The 22,372-nt window shown below is 32.9% G+C and overlaps 1 protein-coding gene across 2 annotated transcripts in view; it reads left to right on the top strand.

Moving 5' to 3' along the window:
• LOC111633748 (E3 ubiquitin-protein ligase UBR5-like) overlaps positions 1–22,372 on the top strand; it is a 162,629-nt gene that overhangs the window by 5,276 nt on the left and 134,981 nt on the right. For both annotated transcript variants that reach the window (XM_023378360.1, XM_023378361.1), the window contains exons 2-3: positions 5,704–5,830; positions 13,285–13,361. In XM_023378360.1, the coding sequence (XP_023234128.1) occupies positions 5,704–5,830; positions 13,285–13,361 (204 nt within the window). The remainder of the gene's footprint in view (positions 1–5,703; positions 5,831–13,284; positions 13,362–22,372) is intronic.

The raw sequence follows: 22,372 nt of genomic DNA on the forward strand, positions 1-22,372 counted from the left end.
ACGACCACTGTGCCGGGTGAGACGTTGTTGAAACAAAAAAAGTTATGCATTCCATCACGTACATAAACAGTGTCGTAATTCGCCAAGTGCGAATCAGCAAATTCGTAAAATTTTTGTTTATTTTGAACAATCCGGATAATCGAAAATCCGGATAATGGAGGTCCGGATAATGGAGGTTCTACTGTATAAACACAGTCACACATTACATATACAGTGAAACCTTCAATAACAGACATTCCCGAATAGTGGACACCTCTACTTAACAGACATTTTTACAATATCCAGACTCTTCAACTAGGATATCTATTATATTTACCTCTGAATAATGGATGCCATTGTCCATAACCAACCTTATGAAAATGCAATGTTCTGCCTTCAACATTCTGAAAGAATTAATTACATATGAAATATTTTAATAAAAATAAAGAATTGGTTCAAATACTCTTTCAGCTGATGAATTTTGACTGTAGGCATTGAATAAAGACTGACTTAAAATAGGAATTTGGGAGTAGGGTAGGTTATAAGAATTCAAACAATATTCTTTATTTGTTAGAGAACTTTAATCTGGTTCAGTTGTTAATCATCATTTATTGTTACACATATTAATGTTGTTAAGCTTCTGTCTTATTGTTGGAATTAAGCTTATGATACCAAAAAACTTTTTCAAAGTTATTCATTCGACAAGAACTAGTATTCATTCGACAAGAAGTAGTAATGAAAAAGAAACTTAAGATCAAAAATGCAAGAAAATCAAATATCTTCCCACACTTTAAAGTGGTTGGCAAATTGTCTTTGTAACACGACCTTTGAACTTTCACCAAATAAATGCTGTTGTCGTAACCATTTTAACAGCTTTGTGGTGGCTAAAGTGTAATTTTTAATAAATCAGTTACTGAAAAAAGCAATGTTCAAAAAGTTACATCTACTCAGCAACTACAAAGCAGACAAATCCCTGTATTGATTTTTATTGGTCGCTCAGATCATAAATGAAGTTATAAATACAGTAATACCCCGAACTTACACGATAGGTGGGATCACGCGGTAACCACGTAAGTCGAATTCGCGTAAATCGGGGTATAATTTCCCATATAAATACATACAAATAATTTTTAATTGGGGCCGGAGACTAAAGAAAACAATAATTTAGAAGTNGTTTTAAAAATTTTTGTTCTAGACTACTAGAATAAAACCGACATTTGATTTGTACCGATGAAGGTCAAATACGGGCGCATATCAATCGAAGGGTTTAGAAGTGTATATAGGACAGACAAACGGGCAATTCTATTATATATAAAATAAATTTTAAATAATTAGAACTCACATTATTTGTCTAAGTTGAATTGGTACCATCCCCCGTATAACACGGTACTTTTATAGCACGGATTCACTCTGAAGAATGCCAAGGACTGCCAAGACCTATGTCCTGGATCTGTAATTTAAAAGATTTCAGTATAACATAGCCTCTTCTTTAAGGACTTGTCATACATAGGTTGCACTCTCCAGTCCCTTTGAAAAAGTATACAAGAATACATATACAACTAGTGTTTCCACCTTTTCAAAATCACTGATCTGGACGGCAGATCAGGTTTGCTTGAACAGAAGTTTTTGACGCATGCACAATGTTATTTTACAATGCAAAGAATAATGTGCATAGCATTTCTAAATCAGTTACAGTTAGGGACTAGGGACTTGTGTAGGAGTAACCTAAATTAAGAAAGAACAGGTACAGATAACTTAGCTCTATTGGATATTGGAGAGACATGTACGATCATACATGGAAAGGACAAAAATAAAAAAAAAAAGGTCAACAGGTTGCGCACCACACATAAACAGACTAACTAACATGGCAGAATTGCAGATGAGTTTCAGTGAGTGTGAGTTCTTTCGCTGTTAAAATAGTGTAAATTTGTAAAAATATTTGTGAGAACTTTGTTTTACCGTAATTTCACAATTTCTACGAAATTCCTGGACAAAATTAATAGTTCACCTGGACAGTGAGTCAATTCCCAGACTGTCTGGGTGAAAACCAGATGGGTGGTAACACTATATACAACATATGCTCACAGATTAGTGTATCACTCTATCTAGATATTCTAGTGCAAATGATACATAGGTTTTTTTGGGATAAGACCAAGCTTTCAAACATATTACAGACACAGTTTGCCAAATTGACAGAATCCATATACTACAAGTATAATTTACAGCACATCTTAAAAGACCCTTGTATTAAAACTCAAAGGACATTTCTTTTTTCTATTTTTGATGTTTGGAAATGGGTTTTGAATTTAAAGTTTAATTTATATGTATCCAATTTTAATTTTATGTTGACGGTTATTTGATTTTTTAATTTTGAAAGTTATTCTTCATTTTATCGTTTTAATGTTCTATTCTGTGTGTTTGAATGTTTGGCTTCCCAAGGAAGGTCAGTTAAAATGACCAAATATTGTTCATTTAATTAATGTGAATGTTCATTTTCTTGCTGCTAAAAGATTTCCATGGAGTTCTTGTTGCAGTAGATTTAGAGACAAAAATTAAAATATAATATAATAGAATAGTAAAATGGTTTTAAAAAGTTGCTCAAAATGTTTTGTCTATAGATAATTGGACAAAATACAAAGATCAATTTTAATCAAATGATATTAATGTTAAAATAAATATAGGCATAGTTGAAAATTAAAATAAAGATTAACATATAATATTACTAATTGATTATGTCAATTTAACCAATTATTTATGAACACTCAAACAATATCAGCCGATTGCAAAGACAGAGTTTATGTTAAACGACAGTTAACAGTCAAACAGCATCTAGATGTTGGCTGACTGAACCATGACTTAAAATGCATTGCAAAGATGATGATCTATTTCTGAATGCCATCAAAATGAACCTAAACAAAACATTGGCTATAAATGCTGTCTAAACTGTGGCAAGCAAGAAATGTTTCCAATGAAATTTTTCTGAACCATGGTCTAGATCAGGGGTCCCCAAACTTTTTATCCCATTGACCCCTTTATAGAATATTTGCCTTCTTATTGACCCCAATAAGACGATAAGACCAAGGATGTTTGTTTTGGCACCTCAGGAATTTATGCTATCCCATTAGAAGACCAGTGGTTTGGTTAAAGATTTATATATGTAGGAGCCATCACATGTAATCTTACACAGAATTCAGGAGTATCAATGCACAGTCAGTGATTTGGGCAGTATGATACTAGCATTATATGCAAACCTGCAGCAGGTAGAAGTTAAATGGGAGGAGGCCAAAGAAAATTAGACCAACCAGGAAACCTTATATCATCAGATATTTAGAGACTGGAAATTTACCAGTAAAAGCACTGAAGCCCATAATAAACAGCATTGAGTCAATTACAGGGATATAGACATTGTCATCAACTTACCAGTCTATATTTTAAGTTACTCTAATGCACAACCTGAATTATATTATTTATTATACTATGTTTTGTTTTTACTTTATTTTTGCATTCTTTTTGCTGTTATCTTTATTTTTTTATTGGTTAACATTGTATTTACCAGGTGTATAAGCTTAAATTTGCTGTTTTTTAGTCAGAAAAACACATGTTTTTTTCTTAGAAAGCAAAAACGAATTTATTCAAAGTACTTTCCCTCACTAGCGACACATTTTTTTCCATCTCTCGGGCAATGTGTGGATACCATGCCAAAAAAATTCCTTCTCTTTCGAGGCAAACCACTAATCAAGCCATTTTCGGACGTCTTCGTAAGAATTGAAGTGCCGCTCAGCGAGCACTTGGCCCATCAATGAAAACAGGTGATAGTTGGAAGGGGCCAGGTCTGGTGAATAAGCAGGATGGGATAGCACCTCCCAGTTGAGTGTCTCCAAGTAGTTTTGGACCAATGTTGACACGTGCGATGGTGCATTGTCGTGGAGGAAAATCTGCTTGTCGTGTCTTTGCTGATAATCTGGCCTTTTTTCACACAAAACACAGTGCAATTTGATCAGTTGTTGGTGGTAGTGGTGGGCATTGACAGTTTCACCAGGTTTCAACAGCTCATAGTAGACAATACCCTGCTGATCCCACCAAATGCAGAGCATTGTCTTCTGTCCAAAGTGATTTGGTCTTGGGGAAGATGTTGATGGTTTGCCTGGATCAACCTACAATTTCTTGCATTTAGGATTCTTGAAATATATTCATTTCTCATCACTAGTTACAATTCGATGCAGAAACGACGTTCTTTTTTGTCTGGTGAGCAAGATTTCGCATGCGTTTTGGCATCACTCCATCTGCCTATCGTTCAATTCATGTGGCACCCATTTTCAGATCTGAATTTTTCCCATGGCACGTAGACGCATGGAAATGGCGGGTTAAGTAACACCCAATTGCTTGGAAAGAATTTTTTGCAGTTGGGTATTATCCTCATCCAAAAGAGCCTGCAGTTGATGGTCCTCAAACTTCCTGGGCCAATTTTCACGCTTCTTGTCGCTCAGATCAAAATGTCCATCTTTGAACTGATAAAACCAATCTCTGCACGTGGTTTCCGATAAAGCACTGTCGCCATAAGCCTCCACAAGCATTCGATGTGCTTCGGCAGCCGATTTATTCAAATTGAAGCAGAAAAGCAAAGCTTGCCGCATATGCTCTTTTTCTGGCACAAAAGTAGACATGATTAATAAAAAAAAAATATATATGTTGTTGTATGAAATTGCTGATGATGTGCACTGATTAATGTTGACAGATGTCAAAATCATCAAAAAAAAATATGGTTTTGTCATGGTAACTTAATATGTCTGCTTATGCCATCTATTAGCAAACAGCGGATTTATGCTTATACACCTGGTAAATTTATATGTATTCTATTTGTTTTCGAATGCTCATACATTCATTTGGGTTAACTTGTTTTGTGTGCTAACTGAGGAAGACCCATTAATTTAGGATCAAAAGCATTTTTAAGTTACTAAAAATAGCTGTTAGATTTACAAGCTATGTTTTCATGTAGCATCAAAGTGAAGCACATGTTAACACAAACAGGCATGTGACAAAATGTAAAAGTATTGCATCCGAAATGCATAGTAAATATAAAGAATATGAAGATAAGCTTTTGTCTCTGATTAAATGCGGTCCAGGCAAAAAAAAAAATGGTGGTTATTTCTGTAGAATTAACCCATGAAGTTTTCATCAATTTTTGAGGAAATATTTTTTTGAAAAATTGAGTTTTAAAAGGAATATAAAGAAAACCGCACCATTGATATATACATATCTATTACTTATAGAATGTAAAAGGTTTCATAAATGTAAACATTTAAAATGTATTTGAGATTTATATTTATGAAATATAACATATTAAGCTGTTTAATTTCAGATAAAAATGATTGTACAGCACAAGAGATTCTGATAATAGATCACATGACAGTATTACTGGTCACATGACTGAAAATTACTAAATTTGTTAATGATTCTATGAATTCAAAATATATTCAAATTTTTATTTTGCATATCTAGAGGTTGAGATTTACTTTGGAATCTCATCTACTGAATTTGATGAATAGGAAGTGGAGAACTAAGTAATTTTGTTCAATTTAAATGTGTAGATATTTAAGCCAAGAAAAACATTGATATTTTTTTTTGTTTTAAAGAAATGTTAATTATTATTTTGATAATGCCAATATAGAGTTAGAATATTATGTATTAAAGATTGAAACTTTAATTACTTTTATTATTTTTAAGGTTAAAAGAAGTTGCTGACAGAACTAATAGATGTGGATATAGTGTACCATCAGTTCTTGCACAGCTAAAAAATGTCTCAATAAGGCAATGTGTTATTGGACCATCTCATATTGTTTTCCTTCTTGAAGTATGTATTTAAAAAAATTTTTTAAATGTGTAAAAATAAGAGAATATCTAATAATTTAATCAGTTTTCATTAATTTTTAATTTCAGACTTATAATAAAACTTTTAAATCATATTTAAATATATACATTAACATCCCAAAGTCCAATGTATTGATACTAAGTCAAACAATTGCCGTAATTAATTGGACTATTATTATGCTATAATTAATAATTAAAAGCTGAGTAATTTGGTACTAGGGGTTGATTAACTTTAATAACCTTTAGGCTCAAGTAATCAATCACACATATGCACAAAAGACACCTTTATTTTAGCACAAATGACATAGCAAAAAATAATTTGCCTTTATTCTCTGTTAATGGTTGTTTTCCCGGCAAGCTTTTCTTCATACCACCTATAACTTTTTTTTTTACATATTTACATAAACTGAATAAGCATACAGATGTTATCTATAACTGTATCATACACAAATACAAATACAAGCACCATGCCAAGATGAAGTTGGCATAGAGGGCCATGGGTGTAAGATGTCTCCAATTAGTGAGATAAAGCCCTATAAACATACATTTAGAAGGGAAGCTTGGATGGAAGTCTTAAGTAGCATGAGTGATAAAGCTTATTCATAGTACATACACTCCTCAAAAGTGAAATCACAACATTATGAAGGAATGCATGTAGCCACATGCACATTACAGCATTGGTAGAGGTGATGGAGATATGCAAATGATTAAAAGAACAAACAAAGATATGCAACCGACACCTGTTTATTCAGTAATGTACAGTAGACCCCTCTATAATGCGGAGATATGTTCCTCGTTATATGAATTTCACGTTGTAGGAATCCTTAAATACATGAGCCAATCACAGCCCGACACATGTGAAGTTTACGGACTACGGCTGTTTGAAAGGTTTTCTTCCATAAAATTAATCGATTCTAGACTAATTCGACTTAACATTTCCAAAACACGTATAATTTTTTGGGAATAATCCGTATAAACTATGCTATAAACAAAAAATTGTAGGATTACTTACTGAGTGTGCACTGTTCGACGTTGCCATTGCTTAAGCTTGTTTTCGTCGCAGACCAACGCACCAAACTGCGCCCGCGATTTCTGATGTTATTTTTCTGCGAAAACTTTGTTGAACTTTGGAGACATCATTAATATAAATAATTTTAATGGCCGTTGAATAAGAAATGTTTCTTTCACAAGAAATGTATAAAATTACAGTACTGTATTAAACTTATGGTACCTAATTTATATACTGTACAGACTATAGTAAACAACTTACTCGCCTAAACTCTCTGTAGCGTGGCGCTAGACGGTGGAGAGTATATATATAATTATAATAAAGTTAAAATAAATTAAGTTAATATATAATTATATATACAGTACCTAATTTATATGTAATTAATATATAATTATATGTACAGTACGTAATTTATATATAATACTGTACAGATGATAGTAAACTCAATTTACCCACCTAAACTTTCCGTAGTGTGGCGCTGGATGGCGGAAAATAGTTTGGCTGCTCGTCCGCAATGACGAGTTGGTGATGACATTTTATCGCATTTTACGCATCCCTTTTAGCGTCTTTATACGAATATTGTTGCAATTTTTTCGCCGCGTTATAGGAACCTACATTATAGGAACTCGCGTTATAGGGAGGTCTACTGTATATAGCTCTTGTGGACAGCTATACAGGTTACTGTATCACCATACAGTAACCTGTATAGCATACTATCAATAAGGCAATTAATGGTTGCAAGAGATATCCCTTGCCAAACTGCATCCACTGTGGCATGCATTTCATCTACAGTATGTGGTGGTGGTGGTCCCTGGTGCATCTGGGAGAGAGAGCAGGCGAAGCCAGGAAAGGATGTGAATTTTGTTCAGGCTGGTGAGAGTTTGCTGTGTGGTGTGCAGTCACGCATTATCTTGCTGGAATAATATGTCAGGAGCATCCTGAACCTGTGTACTGGTCCTCTGTCAGATTACCAGAAATGTGCACCAGGCTGATCGAACATGATAACTCCCTAAACTGTGATGCCTAATGATGCTCAGCAAAAAGGACTGGCATATAGCGTTCCCTGGGATACTGCCACACCCATCCATGGCTATCATTCCTTCATAGAAAAGCGGGATTCATTTCTAAACAATACCCAATGCCATTCAGTGGTCCAATTATGATGATGACACTACACCAGGCATGCAGCCATGTCAAGAGGTTAATGGCATCCTGGTTATCAGTTGCCGTTTGTGCAGTCCAACTTCATATTTGAGGACATATCGATTTCCTAATGCATCAGGAAATCGATATATTCTCAGACATTCCTTTCTAATAAACAAGATTGCCGCATTGTTTATTCTCCAGTTCCTTTTGTGAGCACTTTATCTTTATGCATAGCCTATCTCTTCAGAAGTTGTGGTCTTCTTTTACGATTTGTTCTCCAGCCTGCCTTACTTAGGTAGTTATGTAAAGATAGGGACAGTGTTTTCATATATAATTTTGTTGTGTCAGCTATTATTGGGAACAACATTAATGTACATTGGAGCCACTCCAGAATTTTGCAAGTTCAGGTAGCAGAACATCAACAGGATATTGCCAGTAATAAACTCACAACTGAGCTTTCAAAAAGAGTATGCCCCTTTGGGCTAATACTAGATTACTGAGATGGTGCTATGACGAGAATGTTATTCTTATGGGAAAATTTTTATATTGCATTGTTTTCATCCTGCAATACCCCCACCATTGATATTTTGCATTTATGGATGGAATTATTTAAACAATTCACATTGTCGATGCTCTAAAGATGTTATGCTTGGGATTTATATTTTTGTTGATAATTTTGCATGCATCTCATTTTCATTAGACTGTTCTCATTTTTTTTGAATATTTGATATTTCAATCTTGTGCTTTTACTGAATTTAAAAAAGAAATGTTGCATTTATGTTCTATTCTTATGTTTAAAATTTGTGTTTGATTTTTGCCTAATGACGAGGCTGTGCCTTTGAATTTTTAATAAACACATGTTTTTAATATCAGTTAGGTGTGATTACTCTCCCATGTAACATTCTTGCCATGAAGTGAAAATTGTGTTTGTTAATAAGCTTGTACTGGAATGTCTGGCAGTCTAACAAGATGGAAGAAGTAAACAGTGCTATGTTTGCAGACTTATTTTGTGAAAATAACTTTGTGTTAATATAGATTAGTAGTAAAAAGGTGTTAATAGGCCATCTTCATGGTTATGTTATTAACTTATCGGAGATTGTGGTATCTACAGCCTGATGAGTGCAATGTACTCTACATCAGTCACTGCACCAATGAACTCTATTGGAACACATTTTAGTACAATGCAATTCATTAGCATGTTGTTTTATGCATACTAGAATGTACCCATTGATTCCACCAAATACAGGAGGGTTGCTAGATATATTGCAAGCCATATTCGTTGCACTGCTGTCTACAACTCTGCTGTAGACATTGGTACTGGCTTCATGGTCTCGCAGCATTCCATGTAACAATAAGGATATTCAATTGGACTTAAATCTGAGAACCTTGGAGATCACTGGATGGTCTGGAACTCCAGTGGGTGTTCTTTGATCCAATCCTGGGTGGTAATGGTCTGGTGAGGTGAAGCATTGTTCTACTGAAATGCACCATTTCTTTGAGGATGCATGAAAGTTGTAGAGGATGTAAGTGATCAGCAAGCACATTATGGTAGTTTACAATTTAAGAATCTATCCAAGCAACTAAGGAATGTACTGAGTTCCATGAGAAAATTTTCTACATCATCACAGATCTGCCACTGCCTTGAATTTAACCACCCTGGCAGAATAACCACCATGGCTTCATGTTGTTGATGCCACACATATCCTTTCATCAGTTCAGTGCAGCTGGAAATATGTCATTATATACTTTATTCATTTGCTATTTTATTTTAAAAATAAAGTTTGTGAACTCAAAGTATCTGGATTACTATTACATAATTTGAAAAATTAAACTAGTATAAATTGTAATGACCCTATTAATTTACTATTCTTAAGTATATACATGCAGATGATCATTTCTCAATGAATTTAATGATTAAATTAATAATATAGAAGTCTGGATGATCAGATAATCAATAATTCATATATATAACTAGAATCTGTTAATTAAATATATTTTGTTAAATTACAAATACTTCACTTTGTATAAATCTTTATTTCCTAAGACGGCCTTGGCTCCACAGAGCACCACTGAGGTTGAGAGCAGAATGTTTACAAGCATAATACATGCAAAACAGGTTACATAACAAGAATATGTTAGATTACAGCTATATAAGTTTTAGAATTCAGTTAATGTACTTGGCAAATTATTGATCACACCAGAGTAGTCAAATACTTACATAAAATAACTTGCATAGGAGCTGATTACATAAATACATAGTAACATACATCAGGTATTATTAACAAATGAACATAGGATAATATAATACAAAATATTATATCAATGATAAACACATATGAACATTCTATAGATAAGATAATAAAGTATAAAGTAATGAACACATATGAATTAATGTAATATAAGAACATAATAATAGCAAATACAGTGGAACCTCGGTATACGTCTGCTTTAGAATACGTCAAATTCGGAATATGTCCTGTTTGGACAAAACAAATTTTGCTCGGTATACGACTTTTGTTCGGTGTACGACTTAATTATACGCGCCATCTATGAACAACTGTCGGTGTACTAGACCAGACTAGACGTTCATGGTGCCACAGTTTATAACTTTGTTAGATTTCTTCTGATTTTAATTTCTAAGTAAAATTTTATTATTAATCATGAATTGCAAGAAGGCAAATGAAAAGCAACAGAAAACTAAAAAAATGACTGGATTCACAACTGAAAAAAGAGATTGTTGAGAAATATGAAGGTGGCACGTGTGTTCGAGATTTAACTGTTGCATACCGTATTCCGAGAACAACGATATTGACAATCGTGAAAAATAAAGACATTATTAAATCTGCTAACGTTGCGAAAGGGGTTAAATCAATTTCTAAACAGAGATCGAAGACATTAAATCATGTTGAGAAATTGCTTTTGCTTTGGATAACTGAAAAACAGTGTGCTAGAGACACCGTATCAGAAGCAATTATTTGCGAGAAAGCTACAAAAATACATGCTGATCTCATGAAAAATCAAGCAGGAACTAGCGAGGAAAGCGAGGTGTTTCAAGCCAGCCATTTTTTTTACATGAGAACGAATTAATCATTTTTACATTACTTCTTATGGGAAAGGTTGATTCGGTATACGTCCTATTCGGTATAAGTCCAACAATCAGGAACGGATTAAGGTCGTATACCGAGGTTCCACTGTAATAACAATGCTATAAATACATAAAAGAATACATAGATGAGATTCTTGTTACAAGTCTCTAATACAGATGCAAATACACGATTACCAAGCATTGTATCATATCTCTCTTATATCAGTTTTCACAATATCACAGTCTATTGCGTTACATAGCTTTTAACAAGAAACAGTTAACAGTAGTATAGTACTCAAAAGAGTATGGATTAACATTATTACCATACAATATGACACTGAAAATGCAGTTATCACACGTAAAGTTCATGTTGTTATGTGTACATTAAATAAACAAAGCAGTACAAAATTTCGTGCATGGTTCGAAAAAACATCAGTCCATTGAGACAAAGTGATCTAATTAATTAACATGGTAGTTCTGTTGAAATAGGTATAAACTAGTTCTTTAAATGCTACAAAACAGTTTTTGTCTTTGACAAATATGTCAAGGCTGCAAGGCCAATTTTCTTCTCGCGGAAATAGAGTGGTGATTGTAAAACGCTTATCGTCCAACATATGTCATTTAAACAGTTAGTGTTTTACTCCATCTATTTCGTTACAAATTTCGCACAGTGAGTTTTCTGATTTGCCAAACCTGTGAAGATATTGGTTAAACTTCCCATGTCCAGTATAGAATTGGACCAATTTTTGGTCAATGATTGGAAGAGTAGAATCTGAAATTTTGAGGAAAAACTCCTTTGTAAGATATTTGCTATGCTTCTATTGTCTTTGCTAACTAGTGAAGGCATTTTCTTTTGTTTGTCATAAGATGTGACATTGGGGAGTGGCATTATAGCGTGGTTCATGTTCTAGTTCAGAGGCCATGCGGGCAAGTTGGTCAGCCCACTTGTTGCCAGAAACACCAGCATTACCCCTGACCTAAATGATGGCATACCTGTTGATATCTTTGGCAATTACAAGTACTTTTTTTTTTTTTTTAAACTCTTTCTGCCCTGTGGGCACTAAGAGGGCCTCTTTTTGTAAGCCCATTATGGGTTCGGCCGGGCCCACAATGGGGCTGCTGGGTGGTGAGGGATGGGGCCCGACATATCTGAACGGACCACCCCCAAAAAATTCCTGGGGATTTTTTTGACCTATTCAGATTCGAACCCGGGTCCCTCAGAGTGGTAGGCTGCCACCTTGACCGCTCGGCCATCCAGCCGCAATTACAAGTACTGTAATATCTTTGTTATATTATACAGGGGTTGCTCTGGAAAATTTAAAGATATTGTCAACCATTTCACCAGTTTAATTTTTTTTGCCACATAAAATTATTTATTGCCACCAGTTTTACTTACTTATTAATGCAACTGATGGTAGTCTTATCAGTTTGGTGTCTGGAAAGCAAAAGTAACATGTTAAGCTGCCAGATATTCAGGTCTCCGATTCAGATGAAACTTGGTGAGCATGTAACCTTAAACACAGCTTCTTGTCCAAATAATAGGACCCACTTCTCAAGCATTACCAAAAAATAGGCCTCTCAGTGTTTAGCTTATAAGCCTTTTGGAAATTTCACATTTCCAAGAGGATAAGACACTAGGTACTGGAGCTAGATGATTTAGGTTCAAACACTTTGAAATTTTAGTTTAGTTTTGTTTTTATTTTATGTATAAAAAAATTATTATTTTACTGCATTATTACTATTATTTCTCACATTTAAAGCTTGTCACAATTTTTAATCACTTGTTTTATATCATTTCCCATTTAGAGAGGCACTATGCAGCACAACCCCTGAATATATGTTTAAAGTAAACAAAAAATAATTATAGTTGAGACCAAAATTATATTGCCAAGTTTTTAAAAATTATTTTAAATAATTTATTTTGTAATTTTCTTAGTATCTCAAAGAAATGTTTTTATTTTTAACATTGAAAGAAATTTAATAATTCTGATTTTATTTAAAATTTTTATATGAAATAAGGTAGGCCATGAATTCATTGCTTAATTCCTTAGTTATAAATTATACATAAATTATTAAAATACTTAATATATACATTATGAAATAAGGTAGGCCATGAATTCATTGCTTAATTCCTTAGTTATAAATTATACATAAATTATTAAAATACTTAATATATACATATTTTTTTTATTATTAGGATGGACGGGTTTGTCGAATAGCATTTTCTATTCTAGCAGATAGACTAGATTTAAGTAAAAATGAAGCATCTAAGGCGTAAGTAATTTAATCAATTAGAGGTATCTAGCTTGTAATATAGCATAATTTATTTTATGATTTTATAAATACCTTTTGATTTTGTATTGTTTATAAACTGAGATATAGACTATTTCCTAAACTAAATCCTTCTCAAAAATGGTAAAAGGCATAAATAAATAAATCATAAATGTATAAAATCTATAAATAAATCTATCATGATCTACTTCTGAATGCTAGTTCAAAAGTAGATCATGATAGATTTATTTATAGATTTTATAGATTTAATTTTTTAAATTTCAAAATGAAAATATACTTGAAAATTTTTACTTAAAAGACATTTAATGAAAATCTTGCTATTAAATCATTAAATACCTTGAAATTAATATATTAAAAAAGATGGAATATATCAAAGTATTTTTTATATTAAAAAAAAAACTGACTATTTTGTTTGTTGCAAACTAATATATTTGCGTATTGTCTCTAGTAAGGTTCATTTTTCAATATATTTTCATAAAATAATAAAATATGATATTGATTGTTTAATAAAGTAATTAATGGAATTCATATTGATAGCAAATAATTATCATATTTTCACAGAATGACTGGCTTGCTGGTCTATCTGGGGAGACCAGGAAATCAGATATTTCTGTATGGTAAAAGCTGGCATGCTAACTTATCCTGGGGAATGCTCGCATGCTGGTTAAAGTGAGGTTATACATCTCTCTGTAGAGAGTGCATTAAAAAAAATCGAACAAGTTGTCATGTAAAAACAAATGCATTTTTATTCTAAAACTGTGAAAATCAGTTAATTCTTTGCTCTTTGTTCAGGAGCTTATCTTGCTTAGATGGCATCATATAAATATTCCATAACAAACAATAATGTTTCAATAGTGTTATGATTTACACAATCTGATTTTAAGTGATTTTAAAATATGATTTTATAGTGTAATAATAATAAATAAATAAACCTTATTATATGTTGTAAAAATTTAAAACTGTCCTCATTAGATACATTAATGCAAAGTTTAAAAAGACTGCAAATGAAGTTAGTGTCTAGTTAAAGCAAAAAGAAAAAAATAAATCAGTTAATGGCGCTTATATAATAGAAATGTAAATAATATACAAGTAACTTTCAGTCAGATTTTCGTAACAGTACATAAATAAAATTTGTAGCAAACAGTTATAATTTTATCTTATTTATATCAATAAATTAGTTCATTATTACATAATTATGTTTGATCTTCACACTAAATATCAGATAAGTGGAAGTAAAGATACACTGAGTGTGGCGTTAGTTGTTTTTTTATTTTTGCTAGTGCTTTCAACGAACTTGCGTTCTACATCATCAGGCGAACAACACGTTAAAAATAGAATACAATGTTCTAATATAAGTGGAACACTTATTGTTTAAATTAAACATTTAATATTATCTAAATTAAACCATTATGAGAGTAATAGCATGCTCCTAACAGGTTTTTAATTTTAATTTAAATAAAGTGTGTTCCACTTACATTAGAACATTGTATTCTATTTTTTAAAGTTTGCGTGATGACGATGAACATGAGTTTGTTGAAAGTGCTAGCAAAAATAAAATAAACTGTCAATGTCACACTCTTATAGTTCATTATTCTTGACAATAATCAACTTAAACAATTTTTTAATTTGTGTTGAAATTTTAATGTAGTTCTATATTGCTAAAGTTCTCATGCATTTTAAAAAGTACTTTATTGAATGTAACTTGGAGTAAATTACTTCTACTCATCAAGTCATCATTTCACTAATTTTTATAGTCTATAATGGTTATGACAAAATGGTTAATTGGTTTTAATATTCTTAAAACCAATTAACCATTTTAGGCTATAAAAATGCTATATAAAATGCTTAGGTTATGCATTATTCCAGTGATCCTTGAACTTAACCTTTCAGCAAATCACCTAGATCAGAGCTGCTTAAACTATGGATCATATACCTCCATGTGATATCATATATCAGAATTTGGGTGTAATGAAAACTGGCCTGTTCGTAAAGAATGTCACTTAGCCTGAAATGTTCCTCTGTCAGATTCTCTAATATTGGTTAGCAAAAATAATTACAGAAACTATTTTGATTTAAAATTAAAAAGTTTATATTATGAATATTAGGCTCTCTCTTATTTCTCAAATATTTTTTTTTCTAACGCATATGGTGTAGTTTTGTTTATTTTACTCTTAAATACTCGCACAATGAATTTCAGCTCATTTTAGCCACTAGAACTCGTTCTGACTTGTGTCAAATCATGTCCATACATGTTGCGCTAGAGAAGTGGCACATATTTGCTTTGTTCACCATTCCAACCCAACTTGTCAGGCTATTAACATGTATAGTTTCATTTTTTGAAGATGTCAGTGGAATTATGAAGCACTAAAAACATATTTTCTTAGTCAGAGAGATAAACCACCAAATCTGGGTGCAAAATTACTGTCAAATTGGCAAGTACTCGCAGTTTTGTTTTTTAATATTTACGAAGTTAAAGTAACTGTGAGTGAAAGCACAAATCTTGTAATATGCAAGTGTATAATATTTTGGAAAAAAGCTAGAATACCTACAAAATCTATACCTAACTGTGTCAAGAAATTGGTGGATCTTTATCACATATGGAGATAGTTGCAAAAAAACAGGAAGAAAACTCAAGATATTTATAAGCGCATATTGCACATGCCGATGCTCTCGAATGTATGACAATAGAGGAAGTTAAAAAATTCTTACAGAAACAGAGAAAGAACTAGGGCGTCCGGGCTGCTTGGCGGGTGTAGATAAAAAGTTGGCTGAAAAAGAAGAAAAGGCAAGGCAAAGAAAAATAGAAGTAGAGAGAAGATGGCTCAAAAATATTTCTATGAAGGCTGCATCGAAGACTTCAATATTGCATGATTTATCACCACTCCAGGAACTATATGACATTTCTCATAGCTCTGACAATAGTCTGGATGAGCATTTTTCTCAGGAATCGAATACTGTGCTGTCTGAAGCTAGTGTAAAAAGAGGAAGAAAGGATTTCATTATGCCTAAACTAGTTGTGGCTTTAGACAGATGCCAGTTGAGAATTAGAGATTCTGTTTATATTCTTCATGCTACAGTGGAAGCACTAGGGCTTTGTATTGATGAATTTTCAATCAACAAATCTTCACTTCAACGGATTTGGACACAAGTGAGGAAGGACAGAGCAGAAACCATAAAATCTGATTTTCAGGATGATGTGCCAGAAGTAGTCACTGTTCATTAGGATGGCAAATTGTTAACTGGCTTGAACATTAGAAGTTCTAAAGAAGAGCACCTACTGAGTCTTATTTCATTCAGAGAGAGGGAACAACTGCTTGCCGTACCAATACTGGACAATTCTTCTGGTAAACACCAAGCCAAAGCAGTTTCAAATGCACTCTATGATTGGAATTTAAATGACAAGGCACAAATAATGTGTTATGACACAACAGCATCCAATATGGATCGCTTAAATGGAGCTTGTATGCTATTAGAACAAAAGCTAAAAAGAGAACTGTTACTCTTTGCTTGTTGCCATCATATATATGAGCTAGTTTTAAGAAGTGTGTTTGAAACAAAAATCCCCAAGTTACTAACACCTTGATATTCTGATATTCAAAAAATTTAAAGATTCTTGGAAAAGCATTGATTCTATGAACATACAAATATGCATTGATTTTGTAAAACAACATTTTAATGATGCAGAAATTGATCAATTATTATCTTTTTATGTGAGAGAACTTCAAAAATCTATTGTGAGAGATGATTATTGCAAATTAGTTGAGTTAGCTATCATATTTTTGGGGGAAGATAAAGAAAAAAAATTAAAATCAGGCCCCTGGTTGCAATGCATCAAGCAAAGTGGATGGCTAGAGTTATTTACTCTTATGTTTGCTACAGTCTCAATTCAGAATGAACGCTAAGGACAAACAAGCATTACAAGTTTGCTTATTTATTGTAATAGTTTACGTAATGGATGGATGCGGTTTGGCAGGACAGGCACCGTATCAAGATTTGTGCTTTTTAAAAACATTAAAAGAATATGAAAAAGTTGACAAATTAATTTCCCAGGCGGCTTTGACCAAGTTTTGTCAACACTTGTGGTACTTATCTCAGGAAATAGCCATATTATCACTATTCAATGATTTAGTTGATGAAACAACCAAAATGAAAATATTAGCTAACTTGGAATGGGAAAGTATATCCGATTTTGGGAAAAGGTTTATTCCATCAAAAGAAGAAATAGCCAGCTCTTTTTATGATTATGTAGAACTACGTGTTTTGTTTGTACTTTAATTATATCTTATAAGAACCTTGAATAAGTTCTCGCTGTTTTTTTTTTGTGAAAATTAACACTTTATTTAAAAAAAGTTGTAATAAACACATCACTGAAAGTATTGTCCATCGCTAGCCACTACTTTCTCCCATCGTTCTGGCAGCATTTGAATTCCACATCAGAAAAACGACACATCTTTTGAGGCTATCCAAGAATCAACTTAATTTTTGGCATCTTCATAAGAAAGGAAGTGCTGCTCAGCCAGGACATGTGCCATCGATCGGAACAAATGATAATCCGAAGGGGTGATGTCTGGTGAATACGGCGGGTGGGTTAGGACTTCCCATTTAAGCATTTCCAAGTATGTTTTCACCGGTTGTGCAACATGTGGCCAAGCATTGTCATGTTGCAAAATCACTTTGTCGTGTCTCTGCTCATATAGCGGCCATTTTTTCTTCAATGCTTGGCTCAAATGCATCGATTGTAGTCGATAGCGATCTCCCGTGATGGTTTCGTTTGGTTTGAGCAGCTCGTAATAAACTACACCTAGCTGATCCCACCAAATGCAGAGCAGAAGCTTCGAACCATGGATATTCGGCCTTGCTGACGATGTTGATGCATGGCCGGGCTTACCCCACGATTTTCTACGCTCAGGGTTATTGTAGTGTATCCATTTTTCGTCGCCTGTCATGATACGATGCAGAAAACCTTTCCTTTTCTGCCGTTGAAGCAGCTGTTCACATGTGAAAAGACGGCGTTCGACATCTCTCGGCTTCAACTCGTACAGCACCCAATGTCCTTGTTTTTGAATCATTCCTAATCCTTTTAAACGTTTCGAAACTGTTGTGTGATCAACTCCTAATGATTCTGCAAGTTCAGCTAGCGTCTGACACGAGTCTTCATGAAGTAATGCCTGTAATTCCTTGTCTTCAAACTTTTTTGGTGCACCAGATCGTTCTTTATCTTCAACATCAAAATCATTACTTATAAAGTTTCAACATCAAAATCATTATTTATAAAGTTTCAACATCAAAACCATTATTTTTTATTTCTAAACCAATCTCTACATGTTGTTTCCAACAGAGCATGGTCGCCGTAAGTCTCAACAAGAATTCTGTGTGCTTCAGCTGTAGGTTTTTTTTTAATAAAATAGTGCAATAAAATTCCCCATAAATACTCTTTTTTTGGCATGAAACTAGACATGTTTAACACAATGAAAAAATAAGTTGTTTACACTTCGGTGAAATGACATATACTGAATTTTAAGGTCTCTTATTGTACTTCCTTACAGATGCGTCACCATCTAAAAATAAACACACGTGGTTCTGGTAACGCCATCTGTTAAAGAACAACGAGAACTTATTCAAGGTCCCTATATTTAAACTATGCCTACTTTTTATTTCAGGAAAAATCTTGAATTGTTTTATGTCTAGGAAGAGCAAAAATCTGTTTACTAGGTTAAAAATTGTAAGCAGTNCACGTGGTTCTGGTAACGCCATCTGTTAAAGAACAACGAGAACTTATTCAAGGTCCCTATATTTAAACTATGCCTACTTTTTATTTCAGGAAAAATCTTGAATTGTTTTATGTCTAGGAAGAGCAAAAATCTGTTTACTAGGTTAAAAATTGTAAGCAGTTTCCTTCAGGAAAGTGTTTCTTCATGGAAAGAAAATGCTTCTTTTGTGCAAGCTAAAAGAAATGTTGTTTCTCTTAAGGTGTTGAATGACACAGCTGAAAGAGCTGTTAAATTAGTGCAAGATTTTCATGGGTTAATTACTGCAGATGAAGAATAGAAACAGTTTCTTTTATGCTGTGCAAGTACACAGAAAACTGTATAAGGACTGTAAAAAGGAGACATTGAAAAGAAAATATCCACAATAATTTACATTCATACAAATTTTAAATGTTATTCTTTGTTGTCTGATTTCCTTAACCAGTTATTTAATATTACAGTGATCTAGTCATGTATGTATGTATGTACGTATGAAAATGATGTAGTCGAGTGATAGTGAAAAATGACTATAAAAACTTTGAGGCTTAGTCGGCACGGGTTATTGTCATTGTAGGGGATCAAAATTTCGTAAGTCTTAGTGATTTGAAAAGAATTAAGGGGTATGCGTTAAAAAATTTGAAAAAAATTTTTTTCCATATAAGGGACACCCTAATGAATATGTTAGGCTCAAAGAATGAAAATGCTCATTGAGCAAAAAAAAACAGCCACAATGCATTGTGACTAACTCAAAAAGACCACAAAGAAAAATGAATACATTCATGTTATCTGAGGAGAAAGCAATGAGAATGAGGGATTTGGTGCAAATGTTACTTGCAGCTCTGTTTAAGAAAGAATAGCATCAATGCTAAGAGAGAATATGCCAAATCTGGCCTAGAGAAACAGGTGCATAAAATGATTTCACTATCTAACTCAAAATTTCCTGCAGTTGAAGCTGGTTTGAAAGTTTTAGATAGGGTGACTGATGTTAATAGGGGACATGCAGCTCCCAGAAATGTTTTAGCTGCTGTTATGAGCATTAATCCATCAGGTCTCCATCAGTTAGGAAACAAGGAAGGTCTTCTTGATCAACTTTATGCTCATATTAAATTTACAATTTCTAAGAGTAACTTTATTAACATTTAGGAAGTACCCTCAACTTCATTAACACTTTGCTCAGCATCCATGTTGACATCTGGATGTAAGCAAGGGTTTATAATGTGTCACTGTAAAAGATATTGTATTGATTAAAAAATGCAAATGTCACTCAAAGAACATAAAATGCAACTTGAAATGTCACGGTAATAGTTCTTGTAAAAATAAATAACTGCAACATTCTTCATTCTCATAAAAAAGATTGATTTATTAATAATAGTTCTTGACAAAGTAATTATTTTTAGTAAATTAGTTGACATCTCAAGAACCACAACAGATTTTCATGAATGATTAAATGTTTAAAGTAACCAAGTTACATTTCTGTATGTGGTGAATAATTTTGTTACCTACTTATATAAGATGATTGAAGATAAATAAATCATAATAAAAAAGAAAGTTTTATTTTCTTATCATCACCTCATTATTAGTTAGCATCCAGAACTTGTGGTGGCTTTTAACCGTAATAAATCCATCGCACAGTGGTTTGTAACTTTAGCAGCCGATTTTTAAATCATTGTGTAGAGTACATCGAGCACCTACTAGTACATGTAGTTTGACCTTTAGCACTTTTAAGCAAAACAAAAAAAAGCAAATGTGTATTTTTCTTTATACATTTTATTTCTTTGAAATTTTTTTAAGTATGAAAATTAAATTTCTAGGAAAACTTGTAGAACTAATGTTATTCCGCATTGAAAATTGTAAATAGAAATGTTTTGAGGCTAGAACCCATATTTTAAAGTTACAAACCACTGTGTGTCATATCACCCTCTGTCTTGGTTGCATCAGCTAACGTTCAGTACCTTTTTATATAATTATCAAACAAAATTGGCAAAGGACGAATATTAAGCAGGAAAAATGTGTTTGTTGGAGCAAGCTTTGTTTAGAATGCATTATGGCTTTCCTTAATCACTGCAACATGTAGTGGTCAAATATCATGAAATCCATGACACGAATTTCGCTTTGTGGTCTTTTTGAGTTAGTCACAACGTGTTGTGGCTGTTTTTTCGCCCAATGAGTATTTTCATTCTTTTAGCCTAACAGATACATAATAGAGAAATAAAACACTTGTACATCTTTTTGGTGTGCAACCAAAAATACTGTAAAAGCATAGCGTATCATTTTTAAACATGAATGCCACACTTTTATTTTTGGTTTCATAATACTGTGAAGCTGAATAAATTGTTTTTTTTTTACTTTTTAATACATTTATGCAGGTAAAATCATTTCTTTAAAATTAAAAAAAAATATTTTTTATTTTTTATATACTAGTCAATTATACAAGTGCAGTTTTATTTCAACCTCTAATGGTCCATAAAACAAAGACAAGTGTAAGTAACAAAATGAATTTATTACCAAAAGTTAGGTAGGCCTACAAACATGGTTACTTTTCAACATAATCCTCATGAAGATTGAGGCATTTGTCATATCTGTGGATGAACTTTGCAATCTTCTTCATAGAATGTTGCAGCAGTGATTGAAATGGGCCTTAAAGTTGTTTTGAATGGTTATAAACGGTTATACTTTTGAAGATTGTCATTAGTCTTGACCCTCTGCCCTCCTAGCCAAGTTTTCAGTTCAGGAAAGAGTTGGAAGTCTTTACACATTAAAGGTGTGAAAACTTCTACCTTTCATACTTCCACCCAGCTTGGAACTTTTTAAACACTCAGCATTTAGTGCCGAGCAACTTCCATCTTTTTCATGAACTGAAAACGTGGCTAGGAGGGCAGAAGTTTTGAGACTAATGACAATCTTCAAAACAACAATAAGGCCATCTCAAGTCACTGGTGGCAACATTCTGTGAAGAGGGGAAGCTTATTTACAGATATGACATATTCCTCAATCTTTATGGTGATTATATTGAAAAGTAACCATGTTTGTACAGTACCTAACTTTTGGTAATAAATTCATTTTGTTATTTACACTTGTCTTTGTTTTATGGGCCATTGGAGGTTGAAAAAAACAATCTATGTATCATTAAAATAATTATAATGATTATTGTATTTTTCACCTTATGAGATGAACTGTTTTCTTGGATGCATCATATTTTTCATGTTTTTTTTTGGATGGGGAATATTCTTCACAGTATAAGACACA

This window comes from Centruroides sculpturatus, unplaced genomic scaffold (assembly GCF_000671375.1).
Source record: "Centruroides sculpturatus isolate CEXI.00-Female unplaced genomic scaffold, Cexi_2.0 scaffold812, whole genome shotgun sequence".
NCBI lineage: Eukaryota > Metazoa > Arthropoda > Arachnida > Scorpiones > Buthidae > Centruroides > Centruroides sculpturatus.